General features: G+C 47.3%; 1 protein-coding gene across 3 annotated transcripts in view; it reads left to right on the top strand.

The window, feature by feature from the left end:
- The window catches only part of RSPH3 (radial spoke head 3), a 204,625-nt gene that overhangs the window by 162,307 nt on the left and 15,873 nt on the right, over positions 1 to 26,445 (top strand). For all 3 annotated transcript variants that reach the window (XM_063917461.1, XM_063917460.1, XM_063917462.1), the window contains exon 8: positions 16,943 to 17,029. In XM_063917461.1, the coding sequence (XP_063773531.1) occupies positions 16,943 to 17,029 (87 nt within the window). The remainder of the gene's footprint in view (positions 1 to 16,942; positions 17,030 to 26,445) is intronic.

Below are 26,445 nucleotides of genomic sequence, written 5' to 3'. Positions count from 1 at the left end.
TGGAGAATAATGTATAAGAGTTTGGGCAGTATAATCATTTTAATGAGGTTAACCCTGCCAGACACCGTCAGTGGAAGTTTACACCAAGTTTTGGATTTGCCCATGACCCACTGCATGGTCGGGTCCAGGTTCAGAGGGACAAAATCAGAAGGGTCGTTAGTTATTTGGATTCCGAGGTACTTAAATTGTAACGTCCAACATAATGGCAGGGGGATTTTGGAAACAGTAGGAGGGGGGCCTATGACTGGCATAATGTATGATTTAGACCAGTTAATTCTAAGACCCGAATGATCTCCAAATCTCTCTATCACACGCAGCAGAATGGGCATTGACTTGGTGTAATCCTGCAAAAACAACAACATGTCATCGGCGTAAAGAGCTATTCTATCCTCACGTGAACCCGTACAAATTCCCACAATATCTGGGTGTGATCTTATCAAACAGGCCAGGGGCTCGATGGCCAGGGCAAACAGCGTGGGGGATAGGGGGCAGCCCCGTCTAGTACCACGGGACAGTTGAAAAGAGGGGGATACATAGCCGTTCACCAAGATCCTGGCACTCGGATGTTGATACAGTAATTTAGCCCATTTAATAAAGTTGGGTCCAAAGCCCATACAAGCCATCACCTCCCATAAATAAGCCCATTCAATGCTGTCAAAGGCCTTGGCCGCATCCAACGAGACCACAGCCGAGTCAGAAGGGGAGTCATGTGGGAGTTGTAAAATGGTATACAGTCTACGTAAGTTGATAGACGTGGACTTCCCTGGCATAAAGCCAGTCTGGTCCGGGTGAATGAGGGAGGTGATCACTGTGTTAAGCCGTACTGCCAAAATCTTTGCCAGGACCTTAGCATCGGTGGGAATCAGGGATATCGGTCTATAGGAGTCTGGAGACCCAGAAATGGAGGCTACTACAAGTGCTGAAGCTGCTGCCACTAGTCATGACATTGACAATACAAGTCTGTCAACATCATCTGCTAAGGCAGATGCCCAGGGGCATAGAGGGCTTAGGCCAGGGTATGTAAAAGCATTTAATTTTAGAGTGGTAACGGAAAAAAAATCAAAAGGAAAGTTAGCTGCAGAGATAGTAAGACAAACTGCGAATTCAGAATCAGAACCATAAGACATTCTTGAGGAACGTTTAGGGGTGTCCATATCAGCTGACATTTCTCACACTGTCCTCATAGAGAAGCCTCTTTCACCTCCTTCCACCATTCCTGAACCATCTGAACATGTGGGGAGCAGTACAAGTAAAGTGTCACAACTGAGGGCCTGAGCTGACGGGAGGCAGCCTCAGTTGTAGGGGCTGAGATGTAACGGAACCTGGGAGGTTGTATCAGACCCCTAGACATGTAAGTAACATGTAGAATAACTGCCCGAAGGCGTGACCACGACAACCAGGATAAAAGTCAATGATGTTTATTATGACAAACTCCGTAACACAGCAGCAGTAAAAGGAAACATAAAAGTCAACAGAGGATAAATACAATTCCTGGGTACTACAGGGTGGCAAGGGCCACAGGCACTGGTAGTGTGAGACAGTTCTTATAATCTTCTAGTTGGAAAGTCCTTACCAGGCCTGACTGTAGCAATGGAGAGAACCCAGGATCGTACCAGCTGATGTTCCAGGAAAGGCTGGGCTGCTGAAGGTAAAACGGCTGCTGTGGATACTGGCTGGAACCAGACTGTTGTTGGTACGGAGTGGATACTGGCTGGAACCAGTTAAATAATAAACGAACTTGAGAGCGATGAAATAATAATGAAGTTTGGAGTTTGAGAGCAGTGAAATAATAATAAAGTTTGGAGTTTGAGAGCGGTGAAATAATAATACCGGTGGAGAGTGGTAAACTGCAGAAAAGGACACCGGCCCTTTAAGAGAAGCTATACACTGCTGGAAGCTGGGCTGGAAGCAGGTGATTGTTTGCTGGAAACAGGTGAGTCCAGAATGGATCGGAGAGTCAGGCTACACCGCAGATGGAATGCTGGTGCGGGTCTCTATAGCAGAAGTCTGGAGACAGGAGCTGGAACCTGGAAGACAACCACAGGAGAGAGACAAACTGGAACTAGGTTAGACAACCAAAGCACTGACGCCTTCCTTGCTCAGGCACAGCATACTTATACCTGCAGCAAGGAAGGGGTTGGCTAGGCAATTATGCAAATCAACAATACAGACAGCAGATTGGTGGAAATAATCAGATGACAAAATCCAAGATGGCTGCGCCCATGCAGACACTTGGAGGGAAGTTTGGTTTGTAATCCATGTGAGAATTGAAACAGTAATGGCGACGCCGGCCACAGGAGACAGGAGACGCCAGACTGACAAGCGCACATTTAACCACGCGGGCACAGCGGAGGCCGCGGCTGATGAAATCACCACTCTGACATTCTGCATGTGGAAACTCAGGAACAGCGGGATCCGGTCCTGGAACGCTGAGCCAGCCTTAGGAGGCATCTGAAGGGTAAGTAATGGCGTCCAGATACCCGGATCGTGACAGCACCCCCCCCTTTAGGAGTGGCCCCAGGACACTTCTTAGGCTTTAAAGGAAACTTTGCGTGGAAATTTCGGACCAAGGCAGGAGCATGGACGTCTGAGGCATTGGTCCAAGAGCGTTCTTCAGGACCATAGCCCTTCCAGTCAATGAGGTATTGTAACTGACCGTAACGGAAACGTGAGTCCAAAATCTTGGCCACCTCGTACTCGACTCCCCGTTGAGTCTGAACTTTGGGAGCTGGAGGAAGTGCGGAATGAAACCGATTCAGGATCAGCGGTTTCAACAAAGAAACATGAAATGTCCTGGGTATTTTCAAGAAGGATGGTAACTGTAACCTGTAGGCAACAGGATTGATGACTTGTTCAATCTTGAAGGGTCCGATGTAGCGAGGTGCAAATTTCATGCTGGGAACTCTCAACCTCAAATTCTTCGTGGACAGCCACACACGATCACCCACCTTGAGAGCAGGAACCGCTCTACGCTTCCTATCGGCAAACTTCTTATACCTGAATGAGGCTTTAAGCAGGGCTGCGCGGACGTTCCTCCAGTTATTTGAAAACTGACGCAAGGTGACATCCACTGCTGGAACAGAAGTTGCGGGAAGCGGTTGGAATTCTGGGACTTTAGGGTGGAATCCATAATTAATGAAGAATGGTGTAGAAGAAGATGAGGAATGGTATTGATTGTTGTGGCTGAACTCGGCCCAAGGAAGGAGTTGAACCCAGTCATCTTGAGAGGAAGACACATATATACGGAGGAAGGCCTCCAAGTCCTGATTCACCCTCTCGGTTTGACCATTGGTCTGAGGATGGTAAGCCGTGGAAAACTTTAACTTGACTTGGAGGGCTTGACACAAACTTCGCCAAAATTTGGCTACAAATTGTACTCCACGATCCGAGATGATCTCTTCAGGAAGACCGTGAAGTCGGAAGATCTCTTGTATAAACACTTGAGCCAACTTGGAAGCTGACGGAAGACCGGTGAGAGGGATGGAATGTGCCATCTTGGTGAACCGGTCAACTACCACCCAGATGGTATTAAACTTGTTGCAGATAGGTAGATCGGAAACAAAGTCCATCGACAAATGGGTCCAAGGTCGACGGGGAACAGATAATGGAACCAGTTGCCCCGCAGGCGACTGGCGGGAGACTTTGTGTTGGGCACACTTTGGGCAGGAGGCAATAAATTCCATAACGTCCTTCTTCAGAGTTGGCCACCAGTAGGACCTAGAAATAAATTCAAGGGTTTTCTGAATGCCTGTATGTCCAGCAAAACGGGAAGCATGGGCCCAATGCATGAGCTTCTTCCTTAGAACTGGCTTAACAAAACTTTTCCCTGGTGGAGGCGTAGAGTCCATCCCTACCGTGGAGAATGCCAACGGATTAATAATAGGATGCTTGTCTGCAGACTCGGACTCATTTTCTTGCTCCCATGAGCGGGAAAGGGCATCGGCCTTACGATTCTGAGAACCCGGACAGAACTGGAGTTTAAAGTCAAACCTAGAGAAGAAAAGTGCCCATCTGGCCTGACGAGGATTCAGACATTGTGCGCCTTTGAGATATAAAAGATTTTTGTGGTCGGTAAGTATGGTGATTGAGTGGGAAGCTCCCTCCAACAGGTATCTCCACTCCTCCAGAGCGAGCTTGATGGCTAGCAACTCCTGATCGCCAATGGCATAGTTGCGCTCAGCTGGGGAGAACTTCCGGGAGAAGAAACTGCAAGGATGTAGATGTCCATCTTTGGCCCTCTGGGATAACACTGCTCCTACTCCAACGGAGGAGGCATCTACCTCTAAGATAAAAGGAGAGTCGGTGTCGGGCTGTTTCAGAACTGGTGCAGAGATGAACCGTTGCTTCAGAAGGTGAAAGGCCTGTGTAGCTTCCTCGGACCACTTGGACGGATTAGCACCTTTCTTGGTTAATGCAGTGATAGGCGCCACGATGGTGGAAAAGTCTCGTATGAATTTTCTATAATAATTGGCGAACCCTAAGAACCTCTGGACCCCTTTGAGGCTTAAGGGTATAGGCCAATTCTGGATTGCTTGGAGTTTCTCAGGATCCATCTCTAGTCCGGAACCGGACACAATGTAACCTAGAAACGGAATGGTTTTAACTTCAAACACACACTTCTCCAATTTACAATAGAGGTGATTGACACGGAGACGGGAAAGAACCTCTTTTACCCAGAAACGATGATCTTCGAGATTATTAGCAAAGATGAGGATGTCGTCTAGATAAACCACGACATGGCGGTACAAGATGTCCCTGAAAATCTCATTCACGAAGTGCTGGAAGACTGCTGGAGCGTTGCTCAATCCGAAGGGCATGACGAGGTACTCATAATGTCCGTCACGGGTGTTAAAGGCGGTCTTCCACTCGTCACCCTCACGGATTCGGATGAGATTGTAGGCACCCCTCAAGTCCAGCTTTGTGAAAATAGTTGCACCACTAACTCTATCAAAGAGCTCGGTAATCAGGGGTAAAGGGTATCGGTTCTTGACGGTAATGTCGTTCAGACCTCTGTAGTCGATGCACGGAGGCAGACCACCGTCTTTCTTCTTAACGAAGAAGAAGCCTGCGCCGGCTGGAGAAGAAGATGGTCGGATGAAACCCTTCGCCAGGTTCTCTTTGATGTACTCTTCCATGGAGTGTGTCTCAGGCAGAGACAACGGATAAGTTCGGCCTCGCGGTGGAACCTTCCCTGGAATGAGGTCGATTGGGCAGTCCCATTCTCTATGAGGAGGAAGGATATCAGCAGAGGCTTTACTGAACACGTCCGTGAAGTCTTGATATGGAGGAGGCGGAACATCAGATGACCTGGGGAAGGAAGAACAAACAGGAAGAACTTTGGCTAAACAAGTCTCAGCACAGGAGGGACCCCATGCCAGTATTTGCGTAGTCGTCCAGTCAATTGATGGGTTGTGGAGACGGAGCCATGGAAGGCCTAAAACCACTGGATGTGTGGCTCTTGGAATCACTAAAAAAGAAATATACTCAGAATGAAGAACTCCCACTCTCAGACGAACTGGAAGAGTCCTTAAGGAAATGACCGTCAAAAATCTTGCTGCCATCCACGGCAGTCAAAGAGATGGACGAGGACAGTCTCTCGGTGGGTAGGGACCACCGTTTAACATAAGCTTCGGTTATGAAATTCCCAGCTGCTCCGGAATCAAGGAGGGCAATGACGTTCCTGTAACGTTGAGCAATTTGGAGCGACACTGGGAGGTTACAGTCATGAGGAGATGGAGAGGAGATCATTACTCCTAGCCGGCCCTCTCCTTGGCGAGCTAGGATCTGGAGTTTCCCGGACGTTTGGGACAGGCATTGATAGTGTGCGACGGAGCTGCACAGTAGAGACAGAGAGACTCAGAGAGACGTCTTCGGCGCTCAGCGGGAGATAGACGGGAACGACTAATTTGCATAGGCTCATCCTTGGATGGAGATGGTTGACGAGGAGGAGGAGCAGAAGATTTAGGAGTAGATGATCTTCCTCGCTCGGTTGCTCTCTCTCTGAAACGTAGATCAACCTTCGTGCAAAGAGAAATTAGCTCATCCAACTTAGAGGGCAAGTCTCTGGTAGCTAACTCATCCTTGATGCGTTCTGATAAGCCATGCCAGAATGCAGCATACAGGGCCTCGTCGTTCCATGCCAGTTCGGATGCCAGGATTTTAAACTGTATAAGATACTGTCCCACAGTACGTGTTCCCTGGCGTAAACGGAGAATCTCAGATGAAGCAGATGTTATCCGGCCTGGCTCGTCGAAGATGCGCCTGAATGTAGCTACAAAGTCAGTATAGGAGGATAGCAGGGGATCAGACTTCTCCCATAAAGGTGATGCCCAGTCAAGGGCTGAGCCACTGAGAAGGGAGATGATATAGGCAATTTTGGTACGGTCACTGAAGAAATTGCCAGGTAGAAGCTCAAAGTGGATTTCACATTGATTGAGAAATCCCCTGCAGAACCTTGGAGATCCATCAAATTTTGCTGGCGTTGGAAGATGAAGATGTGGACTGGAAATGGGTAAGGTGGGTGGGGTTACAGCTGGTGTTACTGTAGTGGACGCACCGGACGTGCCAGGTCCACGGAGGGTCGTTTGAATCCCATCCAGCCGTGTAGAGAGATCCTGGAGACAGCGGATGATGTGGCCCTGTGCAGCCTCCTGATGTTCAAGTCGGGCTGCCAGTTCTTGCATCGGCCTGGTCGCTTGATCCTGGTCTCCGGCTGGATTCATTAGGTCAGTGCTTACTGTCACAACTGAGGGCCTGAGCTGACGGGAGGCAGCCTCAGTTGTAGGGGCTGAGATGTAACGGAACCTGGGAGGTTGTATCAGACCCCTAGACATGTAAGTAACATGTAGAATAACTGCCCGAAGGCGTGACCACGACAACCAGGATAAAAGTCAATGATGTTTATTATGACAAACTCCGTAACACAGCAGCAGTAAAAGGAAACATAAAAGTCAACAGAGGATAAATACAATTCCTGGGTACTACAGGGTGGCAAGGGCCACAGGCACTGGTAGTGTGAGACAGTTCTTATAATCTTCTAGTTGGAAAGTCCTTACCAGGCCTGACTGTAGCAATGGAGAGAACCCAGGATCGTACCAGCTGATGTTCCAGGAAAGGCTGGGCTGCTGAAGGTAAAACGGCTGCTGTGGATACTGGCTGGAACCAGACTGTTGTTGGTACGGAGTGGATACTGGCTGGAACCAGTTAAATAATAAACGAACTTGAGAGCGATGAAATAATAATGAAGTTTGGAGTTTGAGAGCGGTGAAATAATAATAAAGTTTGGAGTTTGAGAGCGGTGAAATAATAATACCGGTGGAGAGTGGTAAACTGCAGAAAAGGACACCGGCCCTTTAAGAGAAGCTATACACTGCTGGAAGCTGGGCTGGAAGCAGGTGATTGTTTGCTGGAAACAGGTGAGTCCAGAATGGATCGGAGAGTCAGGCTACACCGCAGATGGAATGCTGGTGCGGGTCTCTATAGCAGAAGTCTGGAGACAGGAGCTGGAACCTGGAAGACAACCACAGGAGAGAGACAAACTGGAACTAGGTTAGACAACCAAAGCACTGACGCCTTCCTTGCTCAGGCACAGCATACTTATACCTGCAGCAAGGAAGGGGTTGGCTAGGCAATTATGCAAATCAACAATACAGACAGCAGATTGGTGGAAATAATCAGATGACAAAATCCAAGATGGCTGCGCCCATGCAGACACTTGGAGGGAAGTTTGGTTTGTAATCCATGTGAGAATTGAAACAGTAATGGCGACGCCGGCCACAGGAGACAGGAGACGCCAGACTGACAAGCGCACATTTAACCACGCGGGCACAGCGGAGGCCGCGGCTGATGAAATCACCACTCTGACATTCTGCATGTGGAAACTCAGGAACAGCGGGATCCGGTCCTGGAACGCTGAGCCAGCCTTAGGAGGCATCTGAAGGGTAAGTAATGGCGTCCAGATACCCGGATCGTGACATAAAGATGGTGGTGATGATGAATCTGATGAGGAGGACATAATACAAAATGAAGATTCGTGTGTGGAAGTGGGACAGGATGAGGGGGATATGTGTGTACTATCTGACAGTGACGATGTTGATGATGATGTTGTTTGTGTAATTCAGCCACCGGTGGCTGCAGTTGTTGACCGTGATAAAAAGAAAGCCATTGCGATGCCTGAGCATAAAACCAAAAAAGCCACCTCTTGGGTGTGGGATTATTTAAACTCCAATCCTGACAATGTTTATAAAAGCATCTGCTCCATTTGTGAGGACAAATTTAGTAGATGCAGGAACGTTAGCCATCTAGGCACCTCCTCCATGTTACGTCATTTGCAGCCAAGACATGAAATTTATTGTACAAGATTATAATGCAATTAATACCTCATCATCAGCATCCTCACAGTAATTCTTAACGGAGTCCTTCTAAAAAATAGTTTTGTGGGGACCCAAACAAACTAATCATTTCAGCCACAAGTGACGGTCCCTGTCGCTGAAATGATTGGTTTGTTAGACTGTGCATGTCCTGTTTAATATACAACATAAGGGTGGGTAGGAGGGCCCAAGGACAATTCCATCTTGCACCTTATTTCTTTATGTTATGTGCTCTTTGGAGCATTTTTTGGGCATAGTTTCTAAAACTGCCATCCTGTCTACCACTGCAGTGCAACTTCTAGATGTGCCAAGTGCTTGTGCCGTCCACTGCTGTCGCTTAGCTTAGTCATCCAGCTACCTCGGTGCAACCTTTTGGCCTAAGCTGGATAAAAACAATATTGTGAGCGGTGAGGTGTTCTGAATAGACTGGAAATGAGTGGAAATGATTGTTATTGAGGTTAATAATACTGTAGGAACAAAAACACCCCCACATTTTTAGCTATTTTGATTTTTATTAAAAAAAATAGAACCAAAACCAGAACACACAAGGGCAGTTATGGCAAAACCAATCCAAAACCAAAACACAAAAAAAAAAACATGAAAAATGGCACATCTGTACTATCTACATATAATAAAGTTGATATATCATCATCCTACAGTACAGCTCCTGAGGAAATTCAGGTCCCAGCAAGGCTTGCTGGGTCTTCTTGGCCTGGCTGCTCTCTGGTGTTGGCTAGCTGCTTCAGAGTTCTGCTGATCGCTCCCTGCTCTGTTCTCCCCATGTTCTTAAATCCACTTACTTCATCTCCCAGTTAATTTTCAGCTACTTATGGGGGCTATACTCTACAATGCACTAGTGACAGCTGTTACAAACCCTGCTAGTTAATCTAATACTCGTACTCAGATGGACTTACTGACTGGAGGTGGTTCAGGCTCTACTGATCCTGGCTCCAAATCTGCCAACAGTGTCCTGATCTGGAGGGAGGAAGGGGGAGGGGCTGGGTCGGAGTGCAATCCAGTATTGGGGACCTACTCCTTTTATTATTTGACTGTTGTTCAGCTGTGTAAACAATAAAGTAACATTTTTACATCTAGATCTGTGAAAACTGTACTTAATTTTTCATGACTTTCAATAAGTTACTGACGGTTGGTAACAGACCAATGGGTTTGGGGACATAACATCAATGGTTTGTAAAATAAAACCTACTATTTCTGCTTACTGTAACTGCAGGGTGACATATTTTTGAGAATCCTAAATGGGGCACCTAATATTTTTAGTATACAGTACATTTGTATAAAATAAAAACACTTGTGAGTGAAAAGATGTCCAACATCTGCAAAGCAAGGGAAGGATAAATGAATGCTCTATATAAAGCTGGTTGCAGTGTTCCTGTGGAGCCAATATGGGCTTAGATAAAAGACATTGGGGGTGGGTTAGGTTTAGGATGTTTATATAAACCTGGAGTGGGCCTCTTTGTTGCTGAGTATCTCCCACTCCCTTTATCTGCTGTATTTGGTTTGGCTTGTTTTTGCAGTTCCTGGGCAGGATGTACTACGCATCACATCGTGGATGCGATACATCCCACCACTTATCGTGTATATATCGGTGTTAATAATGTGGGCATATACCTAGAGATGTGATTAAAATTGCAAATGACAGTTCCCCTTCTAAGAGCTGTCCTTTTCAATAGAAGGACTTCCGGGTTTACAACCCGGTAGTCCTGTACATGTGCTGAATGAAGAGCACCGCAGGGGAAACCGGGAGGGATCGAATTGGAGATCCCCCTCAGAAGAAATGCAAAAAAGAAGCTCCATAAGCTTCTATTGGGCAACACAATCAAAATATGGACTTGGCCACCAGGTCCAAGCTCCAGAATGTATTTAATTCTGGAACTTGGTACATGTGGGAATACGGGTAAAACTCCAAAAACATTTTCAGGTTTAGTACATCCCACCAGTTTTCTGTATTTGGGTATTTGTTTTTTGGCTGTTACCGCCCTACCGGGGGTCAGTTACACCACCCTGCCGGGTGGTTCCCCCTTCACCGTAAATTGCAACCATTGGTTTCGCCAGCAATTGCATAAAGTGCAGCAATGCTTTTCTTAGCAAGTGCATGAGGATGGCACATAGCTCTACACCGATCAGGGAATGCACTTAAACTCGTGTCTTTCCCTGATTGGCCAGCTGCCCATTGTGAGGCACTAGCAGGGTTGTTCATTTATTGTGCAAACCATCATTGGTTTCTTGCCATAAATTTAAAACACCAATGACACCATCGATTGTTAACCATTCATTGGCCATCCATAATGCATTGCTCTGTCTCCTCATTCTCCTCCTCTGCTTGTGTAAGCTGCAGTCATATGACATGTATGCCAGCTGTTCCCGTTCACTCTTATTCTCTGCCGCTTGCTAGGGGCAGGCTCGGCGTATCACCTGACTTTAGTACACATAAATTTACCATTAGTTGAGAACTGCTGTTCTAAACAATGAAGGTTTTTTTCTCTAACGTCCTAAGTGGATGCTGGGGACTCCGTAAGGACCATGGGGAATAGCGGCTCCGCAGGAGACTGGGCACAAAAGTAAAGCTTTAGAACTACCTGGTGTGCACTGGCTCCTCCCCCTATGACCCTCCTCCAAGCCTCAGTTAGATTTTTGTGCCCGAACGAGAAGGGTGCACACTAGGTGGCTCTCCTGAGCTGCTTAGTGAAAAGTTTAGTTTTAGGTTTTTTATGTTCAGTGAGACCTGCTGGCAACAGGCTCACTGCATCGAGGGACTAAGGGGAGAAGAAGCGAACTCACCTGCGTGCAGAGTGGATTGGGCTTCTTAGGCTACTGGACATTAGCTCCAGAGGGACCGATCACAGGCCCAGCCATGGATAGGTCCCAGAGCCGCGCCGCCGGCCCCCTTACAGAGCCAGAAGACAGAAGAGGTCCGGAAAATCGGCGGCAGAAGACGTCCTGTCTTCAACAAGGTAGCGCACAGCACTGCAGCTGTGCGCCATTGCTCTCAGCACACTTCACACTCCGGTCACTGAGGGTGCAGGGCGCTGGGGGGGGCGCCCTGAGACGCAATAAAAACACCTTGGATGGCAAAAAAAATGCATCACATATAGCTCCTGGGCTATATGGATGAATTTAACCCCTGCCAGAATACACAGAAAAACGGGAGATAAGGCCGCCGAGAAGGGGGCGGAGCCTATCTCCTCAGCACACTGGCGCCATTTTCCCTCACAGCTCCGTTGGAGGGAAGCTCCCTGGCTCTCCCCTGCAGTCACTACACTACAGAAAGGGTTAAAAAAGAGAGGGGGACACTAATTACGCGCAGTATTAAAAATACAGCAGCTATAAGGGGAAAAACACTTATATAAGGTTATCCCTGTATATATATAGCGCTCTGGTGTGTGCTGGCAAACTCTCCCTCTGTCTCCCCAAAGGGCTAGTGGGGTCCTGTCCTCTATCAGAGCATTCCCTGTGTGTGTGCTGTGTGTCGGTACGTTTGTGTCGACATGTATGAGGAGAAAAATGATGTGGAGACGGAGCAGATTGCCTGTAATAGTGATGTCACCCCCTAGGGGGTCGACACCTGAGTGGATGAACTGTTGGAAGGAATTACGTGACAGTGTCAGCTCTGTATAAAAGACAGTGGTTGACATGAGACAGCCGGCTACTCAGCTTGTGCCTGTCCAGACGTCTCATAGGCCGTCAGGGGCTCTAAAGCGCCCGTTACCTCAGATGGCAGATATAGACGCCGACACGGATACTGACTCCAGTGTCGACGGTGAAGAGACAAATGTGACTTCCAGTAGGGCCACACGTTACATGATTGAGGCAATGAAAAATGTTTTACACATTTCTGATAATACGAGTACCACCAAAAAGGGGTATTATGTTCGGTGAGGAAAAACTACCTGTAGTTTTCCTGAATCTGAGAAATTAAATGAGGTGTGTGATGATGCGTGGGTTTCCCCCGATAACAACTGATAATTTCTAAAATGTTATTGGCATTATATCCTTTCCCGCCAGAGGTTAGGGTGCGTTGGGAAACACCCCCTAGGGTGGATAAAGCGCTCACACGCTTGTAAGAACAAGGGCTCTACCCTCTCCTGAGATGGCCGCCCTTAAGGATCCTGCTGATAGAAAGCAGGAGGGTATCCTAAAATGTATTTACACACATACTGGTGTTATACTGCGACCAGCAATCGCCTCAGCCTGGATGTGCAGTGCTGGGTTGGCGTGGTCGGATTCCCTGACTGAAAATATTGATACCCTAGATAGGGACAGTATATTATTGCCTATAGAGCATTTAAAAGATGCATTTCTATATATGCGTGATGCACAGCGGAATATTTGCCGACTGGCATCAAGTCTAAGTGCGTTGTCCATTTCTGCCAGTAGAGGGTTATGGACACGACAGTGGTCAGGTGATGCGGATTCCAAACGGCATTTGGAAGTATTGCCTTATTAAGGGGAGGAGTTATTTGGGGTCGGTCTTTCAGACCTGGTGGCCACGGCAACAGCTGGGAAATCCACGTTTGTACCCCAGGTCGCCTCTCAACATAAGAAGACGCCGTATTATCAGGCGCAGTCTTTTCGTGGGCAAGCGGGCAAAAGGTTCCTCATTTCTGCCCCGTGACAGAGGGAGAGGAAAAAGGCTGCAGAAATCAGCCAGTTCCCAGGAACAGAAGCCCTCTCCCGCCTCTGCCAAGCCCTCAGTATGACGCTGGGGCTTTACAAGCAGAATCAGGCATGGTGGGGGCCCGTCTCAATGAATTTCAGCGCGCAGTGGGCTCACTCGCAAGTAGACCCCTGGATCCTTCAGGTGATATCTCAGGGGTACAAATTGGAATTCGAGACGTCTCCCCCTCGCCGTTTCCTAAAGTCGGCTTTACCGATGTCTCCTTCTGACAGGGAGGCAGTTTTGGAAGCCATTCACAAGCTGTATTCCCAGCAGGTGATAATCAAGGTACCCCTCCTGCAACAGGGAACGGGGTATTATTCCACACTGTTGTGGTACCGAAGCCGGACGGCTCGGTGAGACCGATTCTAAATCTAAAATCTTGAACACTTACATACGGAGGTTCAAATTCAAGATTGAGTCACTCAGAGCAGTGATTGCGAACCTGGAAGAAGGGGACTACATGATGTCTCGGGACATCAAGGATGCTTACCTTCATGTCCCAATTTACCCTTCTCACCAAGGGTACCTCAGGTTTATGGTACAGAACTGTCACTATCAGTTTCAGACGCTGCCGTATGGATGGTCCACGGCACCCCGGGTCTTTACCAAGGTAATGGCCGAAATGATGATACTCCTTCGAAGGAAGGGAATTTTAGTTATCCCTTACTTTGACGATTCCCTGATAAGGGTAAGATCCAGGGAACAGTTGGAGGTCGGTGTAGCACTATCTCAGGTAGTGTTGCGGCAGCACGATTGGATTCTCAATATTTCAAAATCGCAGCTGATTCCGACGACTCGTCTTATGTTCCTAGGGATGATCCTGGACACAGTCCAGAAAAAGGTGTTTCTCCCGGAGGAGAAAGTCGGGGAGTTATCCGAGCTAGTCGGGAACCTCCTATAACCGAGCCAAGTCTCAGTACATCAATGAAATGGTTCTGGGAAAAATGGTGGCTTCCTACGAAGCAATCCCATTCGGCAGATTCCACGCGAGAACTTTCCAGTGGGACCTGCTGGACAAATGGTCCGGGTCGCATCTTCAGATGCATCAGCGGATAACCCTGTCACCAAGCACAAGGGTGTCTCTCCTGTGGTGGTTGCAGAGTGCTCATCTTCTAGAGGGCCGCACATTCAGGACTGGGTCCTGGTGACCACGGATGCCAGCCTGCGAGGCTGGGGAGCAGTCACACAGGGAAGGAATTTCCAGAGCTTATGGTCAAGCCTGGAGACATCACTTCACATAAATATCCTGAAGCTAAGGGCCATTTACAATGCTCTAAGCTCAGCAAGACCTCTGCTTCAAGGTCACCCGGAGTTGATCCATTCGGACAACATCACGGCAGTCACCCACGTAAACAGACAGGGTGACACAAGAAGCAGGGGGGCAATGGCAGAAGCTGCAAGGATTCTTCGCTGGGCGGAAAATCATGTGATAGCACTGTCAGCAGTATTCATTCCGGGAGTGGACAACTGGGAAGCAGACTTCCTCAGCAGACACGACCTCCACCCGGGAGAGTGGGGACTTCACCCAGAAGTCTTCCACATGTTTATAAAACTCGACAAGTATTGCGCCAGGTCAAGGGACCCTCAGGCAATAGCTGTGGACGCTCTGGTAACACAGTGGGTGTACCAGTCAGTGTATGTGTTCCCTCCTCTGCCTCTCATACCCAAGGTACTGAGAATTATAAGATGGAGAGGAGTAAGCACTATATTCGTGGCTCCGGATTGGCCAAGAAGGACTTGGTAACCGGAACTTCAAGAGATGCTCACGGAGGATCCGTGGCCTCTACCTCTAAGAAGGGACCTGCTCCAGCAAGGACCCTGTCTGTTCCAAGACTTACCGCGGCTGCGTTTGACGGCATGGCGGTTGAACGCCGGATCCTGAAGGAGAAAGGCATTCCGGATGAAGTCATTCCTATCCTGATCAAAGCCAGGAAAGATATAACCGCAAAACATTATCACCGCATTTGGCGAAAATATGTTGCGTGGTGCGAGGCCAGTAAGGCCCCGACGGAGGAATTTTTCAACTAGGTCGATTCCTACATTTCCTGCAAACAGGAGTGTCTATGGGCCTGAAATGGGGGTCCATTAAGGTTCAAATTTCGGCCCTGTCAATTTTCTTCCAAAAAGAACTAGCTTCAGTCCCTGAAGTTCAGACGTTTGTGAAAGGGGTACTGTATATACAGCCTCCTTTTGTGCCTCCAGTGGCACCTTGGGATCTAAATGTAGTTTTTGGGTTCCAAAAGTCACATTGGTTTGAACCACTTAAATATGTGGAGTTAAAATATCTCACATGGGAAGTGGTCATGCTGTTGGCCCTGGCCTGGGCCAGGTGCGTGTCAGAATTCGCGGCTTTATCCTATAAAAGCCCTCATCTGATTTTCCATTCGGACAGGGCGGAATTGAGGACTTGTCCTCAGTTTCTCCCTAAGGTGGTTTTCAGCGTTTCACCTGAATAAACCTATTGTGGTGCCTGCGGCTACTAGGGACTTGAAGGACTCCAAGTTGCTAGACGTTGTCAGAGCCCTGGAAATATAGGTTTCCAGGACGGCTGGAGTCAGAAAATCTGACTCGTTGTTTTATTCTGTATGCACCCAACAAGCTGGGTGCTCCTGCTTCTAAGCAGACTATTGCTCGTTGGATTTGTAGTACAATTCAGCTTGCACATTCTGTGGCAGGCCTGCCACAGCCAAAATCTGTAAAACCCATTCCACAAGGAAGGTGGGCTCATCTTGGGCGGCTGCCCGAGGGGTCTCGGCTTTACAACTTTGCCGAGCAGCTACTTGGTCAGGAGCAAATACGTTTGTAAAATTCTACAAATTTAATACCCTGGCTGAGGAGGACCTGGAGTTCTCTCATTTGGTGCTGCAGAGTCATCCGCACTCTCCCGCCCGTTTGGGAGCTTTGGTATAATCCCCATGGTCCTTACGGAGTCCCCAGCATCCACTTAGGACGTTAGAGAAAATAAGAATTTACTTACCGATAATTCTATTTCTCGTAGTCCGTAGTGGATGCTGGGCGCCCATCCCAAGTGCGGATTGTCTGCAATACTGGTACATAGTTATTGTTACCAAAAAATCGGGTTATTGCTGTAGTGAGCCATCTTTTCTAGAGGCTCCTCTGTTATCATGCTGTTAACTGGGTTTAGATCACAAGTTATATGGTGTGATTGGTGTGGCTGGTATGAGTCTTACCCGGGATTCAAAATCCTTCCTTATTGTGTACGCTCATCAGGGCACAGTATCCTAACTGAGGCTTGGAGGAGGGTCATAGGGGGAGGAGCCAGTGCACACCAGGTAGTTCTAAAGCTTTACTTTTGTGCCCAGTCTCCTGCGGAGCCGCTATTCCCCATGGTCCTTACGGAGTCCCCAGCATCCACTACGGACTACGAGAAATAGAATTATCGGTAAGTAAATTCTTATTTTTTTAATTTATTATTATTTGTTTTGTTTATGTCAATGTTATAAATCTTTTAAGTTAAAAATATTTTTCCATAATTGGTAAATTTGTTGTAGAACAAGATAGAATGGCAAAATGACAGGACAGGTAGAACAACTCAACAAAATTAGATTGTCCCAGTGAAAATAGAACATATGGTCATCCTGTGTTACTGATCTTTTCATTATGAAATTAATTCAGTATTCCCAAAACATTTACTACTTCATGATAGTACATCTTAGCAAACTATTGCAACTCTGTATACCTTTTACACTGGTTACAGGATCATTGTTCTGTAAATGTTTGCTTTTAATATTTCATATGGTTCATGTGTATTTCTTAAGGCTATGTACATACTAGGTTCTTTGTGTATTATGTTTACATACAGTCAGTTTAGACTTTGTTTTGGTGGATTTTCCTCATAGCTTTCTACATAATCGAATACTTGTGTTCTAAACAGATGTAGAGACAGAGCTCATGCCATGGCTGATGGACGAAGTGGAGAAAACATTAGAAAAGAATGATCTGGGAAGAACAATGCTTGACAGTAAGTTGTGTACTTGTAACTTCTAACCGTTCATTCAAGAAGTGCTGTAATTACCTATATACACTGTAGGTCATTTATTAAATATGATTGCGAACTAATGTATTATTTAGAAAACAAGAACTTTTAAACATTATGATTATTAACGATCTCTACATGATTACATTCCCAGTTAGACTTAAATAGCTTTCTTACTTTCATGATGTCAACACCAGAATGTCGACATGTTCTGAATATCTGCATTCAGAATGTATATATAGACATGAGGTCGACGTGAAATGATGACATTCATTACGTTAGCACTGAAATAATGTCAATATTTAATGTCGACAGTTGACATGTTGACTATGCGGGTTTGCATTGAGTATCCCTAACTGCAGCCTAACCCTCACCACAGCTTTACACTAACCCTAATCACATCCCAACGCTAATGTCTGTCTAACACTAGTCCTAAAATCATTGGGAAAAAATCTGGTGTTGACATGATGTTACGTCGACATTCACGCAATGTCAACATTTAAAGAAGCCATGGCAGGTCTTTCATGGAACTCAATTCCTTTTTCCAGGAAGCAACAGTCAAGAGCTTCTATGTGCCTGGTACAGTTACCTGGTAAAGTAGCTTGCATTGTCAGGTTACGTCTGATAAGTAATTGAATGGCAAAGATATGGAGAGCTATTTCCCCGGACTACACTAAAAGGTTTATCTGCCTACAATGTTTGCATGGCAGGACTAATAAGGATGACCATTTTTTTCTGGTGGCTATCAATGAGACATATATTGGCTGCATCAAAGGAATTGTCATGTATTAATGAGTAACAATTTTCAGTTACAAAGTTACAGTATTGCTTTGAAATCCATCCAGCCATGTATTATGCTTTCTGTGACATACCTTCAGTTGAAGAGCAATTATACATAAAAACAATGAAAAGATACTTACATGAAATAATAATAAATGTTAGACCAGTCAGAACATTTTTTAGGCTCTTCTACATTAATGTGAGACTATAGGGCCTATCTATCATTCAATATTTGCACTATATTCTCCCAAAACACCTGTGTTCTCGGGATACCTGCAGATATTAAGTATAGTATCACCCCGATGTACCATGGAAGTACAGTATCTGCTGCAGTCCTTCCATTTCAAACATCACCTGCAGCTTTCATAGGTTTCTGTGGGGGCTGCAAAGCTGTCAGATTTAGCAAGTTCTAGAATGCAAAGCCTACGTGCTACACTTCTGCAAAAACTGCCAGGAGACCACACATACACTGGAGTTCCGATAGAGGAGTGGAGAGACTGCTGATGTGGTCACTTCACCCCACACATTGCAGGGATGGGCTCCTTTCGGGGACCATGTCCCTGCATGTGACCATTGATACATCCAGATGAATAGTGGCGATAAGAAATCAGTTATTGGGTCTGAAAGCCCATGTTTGATGCATATGACTATATAAAAATGTAAATGCTCTCACATCTGCTTCATTGGCAATGTTTGTTTAACAAATTAACCAATTATAACCAGTTAATTATGTCAAGTAAAACTAAACTAAATATTAAAATCTTTTTGCACTTTACAGTGATTTGGACAATTTAATCTACATGTCTGTGGCCAGCATAACTATTCTAGTATAACACTGAATTGCCGGGCCCCATTGTATAACATAAGGGTCTCGGCCTAAAGGAACAGTGTCGGCTGCTCTAACGGTAGTTCTGCCACTATCTAGAGCCAAACAGCCCACCTACTCATCAAAAGTCATAAAATTCTTAATTGCCTGTTAATAATGTACATGTCACATGTCAGCATATTAATGTTGCTCTTTTCCAGCTACATATGGACAGAATCCATAAGAGATTTAGGGGGTAATTCAGACCTAATCGCTAGGCTGCGTCTTCGCACAGCATGCGATCAGGTCTAAACTGCGCATGTGTATGCACTGCAATGCGCAGGCGTGACGCACGGGTACAAATCGGATCGCCGCTCAGCAATGTGTTTGTGCAAAGAATCCATTTGCACGGGGGTTCGCAAGGAGATTGACAGGAAGAGGGCGTTTGTGGGTAGCAACTGACCGTTTTCAAACGCAGGCATGTCCAAGCTTTTGCAGGGAGGGTTCCTGACGTCAATTCCAGTCCCTGACAGGCTGATGTGATCGCAGCGGCTGAGTAAGTTCTGGGCTGCGCAGAGACTGCACAAGATCTGTTTGTACAACTCTGCTACACAAGCGTTCGCACACTTGCACAGCTAAAATACCCTCCCCCGTAGGCGGCAACTATCTGATCACAGCAGTGCAAAAATCGCTCGCTAGCGATCAGGTCTGAATTAGGCCCCTAATCTCTGCCATAGTCATAAGTGGGGAGAACATTTGTCTCCCTCTCCATACTATAGAGAATCAGATCTAAAGATCTACTCTGAAGAATAGATCTATGTCTGATGTGGTCATTAGGTTGACTTTAACAATATTGACATTCATAATGTTGACACCCGTGTTGACAGTTAGTATGTAGACATTGTTAAAATGTCAACACACAACTTTTTGACATTCTTTGAAATTACACGTGAAATAACAATTTGTCATAGAGTTCGATTCAATTCTAAGCGAGTTGAATAGCGCCGGGAATTAGTAACCGGGGCTATTTAATACAGCATGCTGCGACACCTGGTGACGGCATTTCTTCTGGCACCCCCAGAGGGGTGCGAGCAGGAATCTGACAAAAGTGCTGACGCAATGCTGATTTCTGCTCTTAGCGCAGCAGAAACAGCATCGCGCCGGGCACTTTAGTTGGAGAATGCCGGTTCTCACGACAAAACACCCTGTTTATTCAGAGAGAACGGCATTCTCTGACTTACCATTGCGCTGTATTGAATAGCCCCTGAAGCTAGTTCCCGGCGCTCTTCAACTCGCTTAGAGTCGAATCGAGCCCATTATGTCAACATTGGGGTTAGGCTGCAGGATGGAAGGTTTAGGGTTGGGTACTAGAGAAGGGTTAGGGCTAAGAAACGGGGTGGAGTGGGGAGGTTAGGCACTAGAAGAAGGGGATAGGGATAGGACAGGTAAACTTACCGGAACACTGCTCCATCAGATGACTTTGTCGACATGGTCAATGTCAATATTATCACTGTTGTCATCATACCACACCCGGTCTCAGTGAGAGAAAGTAGCTTTGATCTTTGATACTTACAGGCCTGAATCAGAGTTGGACTTTCTGTGTTTGGAAACAAATGCAGATTTCCACCTAATATTCAGAGTCTGCCATATCTATGCAACCACACCAGCCCCATCTGTCTGCTTGCAAAAGTAGTCTTCATTATCATTAGCACTCATTATCTCAAGCCTTAGTGCAAGAGAACCATCTGATGTCAGGGAGATCTCTGCATATGCTCACCTGTGAAAAGGTCACAATTACAACAATACGGCAATGGCAAGATTATCCTATATGTGGATACCCAGTTACTGCTAAATTACACCCAATCAACCACTAGATGAGATATGACTCCATAAAACTCTAAATCTCCCATAATTGCATATGTATTCTCAGATGCATGTGCACTTAGCTAAAAATCAAAAGATCTATATGGAATTGGAACTGTGTGCAACTCTAAATCCGTCCCTGGGCCTAATTCATTTGAAATCCATCCAGCCATGTATTATGCTTTCTGTGACATACCTTCAGTTGAAGAGCAATTATACATAAAAACAATGAAAAGATACTTACATGAAATAATAATAAATGTTAGACCAGTCAGAACATTTTTAAGGCTCTTCTACATTAATGTGAGACTATAGGGCCTATTTATCATTCAATATTTGCACTATATTCTCCAAAAACACCTGTGTTCTCGGGATACCTGCAGATATTAAGTATAGTATCACCCCGATGAACCATGGAAGTACAGTATCTGCTGCAGTCCTTCCATTTCCAACATCACCTGCAGCTTTCATAGGTTTCTGTGGGGGCTGCAAAGCTGTCAGATTTAGCAAGTTCTAGAATGCAAAGCCTACGTGCTACACTTCTGCAAAAACTGCCAGGAGACCACACATACATTGGAGTTCCGATAGAGGAGTGGAGAGACTGCTGATGTGGTCACTTCACCCCACACATTGCAGGGATGGGCTCCTTTTGGGGACCATGTCCCTGCATGTGACCATTGATACATCCAGAAGAATAGTGGCGATAAGAAATCAGTTATTGGGTCTGAAAGCCCATTTCTCTGACGTCCTAAGTGGATGCTGGGACTCCATAAGGACCATGGGGAATAGCGGCTCCGCAGGAGACTGGGCACAACTAAAGAAAGCTTTAGGACTACCTGGTGTGCACTGGCTCCTCCCACTATGACCCTCCTCCAGACCTCAGTTAGAATCTTGTGCCCGGCTGAGCTGGATGCACACTAGGGGCTCTCCTGAGCTCCTAGAAAAGAAAGTATAATTTTAGGTTTTTTTATTTTCAGTGAGATCTGCTGGCAACAGACTCGCTGCTACGAGGGACTAAGGGGAGAAGAAGCGAACCTACCTGCTTGCAGCTAGCTTGGGCTTCTTAGGCTACTGGACACCATTAGCTCCAGAGGGATCGAACACAGGGCCCGACCTCGATCGTCCGGTCCCGGAGCCGCGCCGCCATCCCCCTTACAGAGCCAGAAACAAGAAGATGGTCCTGGAAATCGGCGGCAGAAGACTTCGGTCTTCAACAAGGTAGCGCACAGCACTGCAGCTGTGCACCATTGCTCCTCATGCACACCTCACACTCTGGTCACTGATGGGTGCAGGGCGCTGGGGGGGGGGGGGGCGCCCTGAGCAGCAATATTAAACACCTTGCTGGCATAAAAATCACATAATATAGTCCTAGAGGCTATATATGTGAAAAATACCCCTGCCAGATATCTATAAAAAAGCGGGAGAAGTCCGCCGGAAAAGGGGCGGAGCTATCTCCCTCAGCACACTGGCGCCATTTTTCCCTCACCGCTCCGCTGGAAGGATCGCTCCCAGGCTCTCCCCTGCAGTTTCAAGACTACAAAGGGTAAAAAAGAGAGGGGGGGCACTAAATTTAGGCGCAGTAGTATACATATAAGCAGCTATAAGGGAAATCACTCAGTTATAGTGTTAATCCCTGTGTATATATAGCGCTCTGGTGTGTGCTGGCATACTCTCTCTCTGTCTCCCCAAAGGACTTTGTGGGGTCCTGTCCTCAGTCAGAGCATTCCCTGTGTGTGTGCGGTGTGTCGGTACGGCTGTGTCGACATGTTTGATGAGGAGGCTTATGTGGAGACGGAGCAGATGCCGATAAATGTGATGTCACCCCCTGCGGGGCCGACACCTGAGTGGATGGACTTGTGGAAGGAATTACGTGAAAGTGTCAACTCCTTACATAAAAGGTTTGACGACATAGCAGATGTGGGACAGCCGGCTTCTCAGCTCGTGCCTGCCCAGCTGTCTCAGAAGCCATCAGGGGCTCTAAAACGCCCGCTACCTCAGATGGCAGACACAGATGTCGACACGGATACTGAATCCAGTGTCGACGACGATGAGACTAATGTAACTTCCAATAGGGCCACACGTTACATGATTGAGGCAATGAAAAATGTGTTGCACATTTCTGATGTTACCCCAGGTACCACAAAAAAGGGTATTATGTTTGGGGAGAAAAAACTACCAGTGGTTTTTCCCCCATCTGAGGAATTAAATGAAGTGTGTGAAGAAGCGTGGGCTTCCCCCGATAAGAAACTGGTAATTTCTAAAAGGTTACTAATGACGTACCCTTTCCCGCCAGAGGATAGGTCACGTTGGGAAACATCCCCTAGGGTGGATAAAGCGCTCACACGCCTGTCAAAGAAGGTGGCACTACCGTCTCCGGATACGGCCGCCCTAAAGGAGCCTGCTGATAGAAAGCAGGAGGCTATCCTGAAGTCTGTATATATATCCTAGACAGGGACACTATATTGCTAACCATAGAGCATATTAAAGACGCAGTCTTATACATGAGAGATGCACAGAGGGATATTTGCCGGCTGGCATCTAAAATAAGTGCAATGTCGATTTCTGCCAGGAGAGGATTATGGACTCGGCAGTGGACGGGTGATGCAGATTCTAAAAGGCACATGGAAGTTTTGCCTTATAAGGGTGAGGAGTTGTTCGGGGATGGTCTCTCGGACCTCGTTTCCACAGCAACAGCTGGGAAGTCAGCATTTTTACCCCATGTTCCCTCACAGCCAAAGAAAGCACCGTATTATCAGGTACAGTCCTTTCGGCCCCAGAAAGGCAAGCGGGTTAAAGGCGCGTCCTATCTGCCCAGAGGCAGAGGTAGAGGGAAAAAGCTGCAGCATGCAGCCAGTTCCCAGGAGCAAAAGTCCTCCCCCGCTTCCTCCAAGTCCACCGCATGACGCTGGGGCTCCACAGGCGGAGCCAGGTACGGTGGGGGCCCGTCTCAAAAACTTCAGCAATCAGTGGGCTCGCTCACGGGTGGATCCCTGGATCCTTCAAGTAGTATCTCAGGGGTACAAGCTGGAATTCGAGACGTCTCCCCCCCGCCGTTTCCTCAAATCTGCCTTGCCAACAACTCCCTCAGGCAGGGAGGCAGTGCTAGAGGCAATTCACAAGCTGTATTCCCAGCAGGTGATAGTCAAGGTGCCCCTCCTTCAACAAGGACGGGGTTACTATTCCACAATGTTTGTGGTACCGAAACCGGACGGTTCGGTGAGACCCATTTTAAGTTTGAAATCCTTGAACACATATATAAAAAGATTCAAGTTCAAGATGGAATCGCTCAGGGCGGTTATTTCAAGCCTGGACGAGGGGGATTACATGGTATCACTGGACATCAAGGATGCTTACCTGCATGTCCCCATTTACCATCATCACCAGGAGTACCTCAGATTTGTGGTACAGGATTGTCATTACCAATTCCAGACGTTGCCGTTTGGTCTGTCCACGGCACCAAGGGTATTTACCAAGGTAATGGCCGAAATGATGATACTCCTTCGAAAAAAGGGAGTTTTAATTATCCCGTACTTGGACGATCTCCTGATAAAGGCGAGGTCCAGGGAGCAGTTGTTGGTCGGGGTAGCACTATCTCAGGAGGTGCTACAACAGCACGGTTGGATTCTAAATATTCCAAAGTCACAGCTGGTCCCTACGACACGTCTACTGTTCCTGGGGATGGTTCTGGACACAGAACAGAAAAAAGTGTTTCTCCCGGAGGAGAAAGCCAAGGAGCTGTCATCTCTAGTCAGAGGCCTCCTGAAACCAAAACAGGTGTCGGTGCATCACTGCACGCGAGTCCTGGGAAAAATGGTAGCTTCCTACGAAGCAATTCCATTCGGCAGGTTCCATGCAAGGATCTTTCAGTGGGATCTGTTGGACAAGTGGTCCGGATCGCATCTTCAGATGCATCGGCTGATAACCCTGTCTCCAAGGACCAGGGTGTCTCTGCTGTGGTGGCTGCAAAGTGCTCATCTTCAAGAGGGCCGCAGATTCGGCATACAGGACTGGGTCCTGGTGACCACGGATGCCAGCCTTCGAGGCTGGGGGGCAGTCACACAGGGAAGAAACTTCCAAGGACTATGGTCGAGTCAGGAGACTTCCCTACACATAAATATTCTGGAACTGAGGGCCATTTACAATGCCCTAAGTCAGGCAAAACCCCTGCTTCAAAACCAGCCGGTACTGATCCAGTCAGACAACATCACGGCAGTCGCCCATGTAAACCGACAGGGCGGCACAAGAAGCAGGACGGCGATGGCAGAAGCCACAAGGATTCTCAGATGGGCGTAAAATCACGTGTTAGCACTGTCAGCAGTGTTCATTCCGGGAGTGGACAACTGGGAAGCAGACTTCCTCAGCAGGCACGACCTCCACCCAGGAGAGTGGGGACTTCATCCAGAAGTCTTCCAACTTATTGTAAACCGTTGGGAAAGGCCACAGGTGGACATGATGGCGTCCCGCCTAAACAAAAAGCTAGAAAGATATTGCGCCAGGTCAAGAGACCCTCAGGCGATAGCTGTGGACGCTCTAGTGACACCGTGGGTGTACCGGTCGGTTTATGTGTTCCCTCCGCTTCCTCTCATACCCAAGGTACTGAGGATAATGAGAAGAGGAGTAAGAACTATACTCATTGTTCCGGATTGGCCAAGAAGAGCTTGGTACCCGGAACTTCAAGAAATGATCTCAGAGGACCCATGGCCTCTGCCGCTCAGACAGGACCTGCTGCAGCAGGGGCCTTGTCTGTTCCAAGACTTACCGCGGCTGCGTTTGATGGCATGGCGGTTGAACACCGGATCCTGAAGGAAAAGGGCATTCCGGAGGAAGTCATTCCTACGCTGATTAAAGCTAGGAAAGAAGTGACCGCAAACCATTATCACCGCAATTGGCGAAAATATGTTGCGTGGTGTGAGGCCAGGAAGGCCCCAACGGAGGAATTTCAGCTGGGCCGTTTTCTGCACTTCCTACAGTCAGGGGTGACTATGGGCCTAAAATTGGGTTCCATTAAGGTCCAGATTTCGGCTCTATCGATTTTCTTCCAGAGAGAACTGGCTTCACTACCTGAAGTTCAGACTTTTGTTAAGGGAGTGCTACATATTCAGCCCCCTTTTGTGCCTCCAGTGGCACCTTGGGATCTCAACGTGGTGTTGGATTTCCTAAAGTCACATTGGTTTGAGCCACTTAAAACCGTGGAATTAAAATATCTCACGTGGAAAGTGGTCATGCTGTTGGCCTTGGCTTCGGCCAGGCGTGTGTCAGAATTGAGGCTTTGTCATGCAAAAGCCCTTATCTGATTTTTCATATGGATAGGGCAGAATTGAGGACTCGTCCCCAGTTTCTCCCTAAGGTTGTATCAGCTTTTCATTTGAACCAACCTATCGTGGTGCCTGCGGCTACTGAAGACTTGGAGGCTTCCAAGTTGTTGGACGTAGTCAGGGCCCTGAGAATTTATGTTTCCAGGACAGCTAGTGTCAGGAAAACTGACTCGTTGTTTATCCTGTATGCACCCAACAAGCTGGGTGCTCCTGCTTCAAAGCAGACTATTGCTTGCTGGATCTGTGGTACGATTCAGCTTGCACATTCTGCGGCTGGATTGCCGCATCCTAAATCAGTGAAAGCCCATTCCACGAGGAAGGTGGGCTCTTCTTGGGCGGCTGCCCGAGGGGTCTCGGCTCTACAACTTTGCCGAGCAGCTACTTGGTCGGGGTCAAACACATTTGCTAAATTCTACAAGTTTGACACCCTGGCTGAGGAGGACCTAGAGTTTGCCCATTCGGTGCTGCAGAGTCATCCGCACTCTCCCGCCCGTTTGGGAGCTTTGGTATAATCCCCATGGTCCTTACGGAGTCCCAGCATCCACTTAGGACGTCAGAGAAAATAAGATTTTACTCACCGGTAAATCTATTTCTCGTAGTCCGTAGTGGATGCTGGGCGCCCATCCCAAGTGCGGATT

The sequence above is a fragment of the Pseudophryne corroboree genome, chromosome 4 (genome assembly GCF_028390025.1).
Source record: "Pseudophryne corroboree isolate aPseCor3 chromosome 4, aPseCor3.hap2, whole genome shotgun sequence".
Classification (NCBI taxonomy): Eukaryota; Metazoa; Chordata; class Amphibia; order Anura; family Myobatrachidae; genus Pseudophryne; species Pseudophryne corroboree.
Note: the sequence above shows the minus strand (reverse complement) of the source record. Positions and strands in the feature narration are given on the sequence as shown.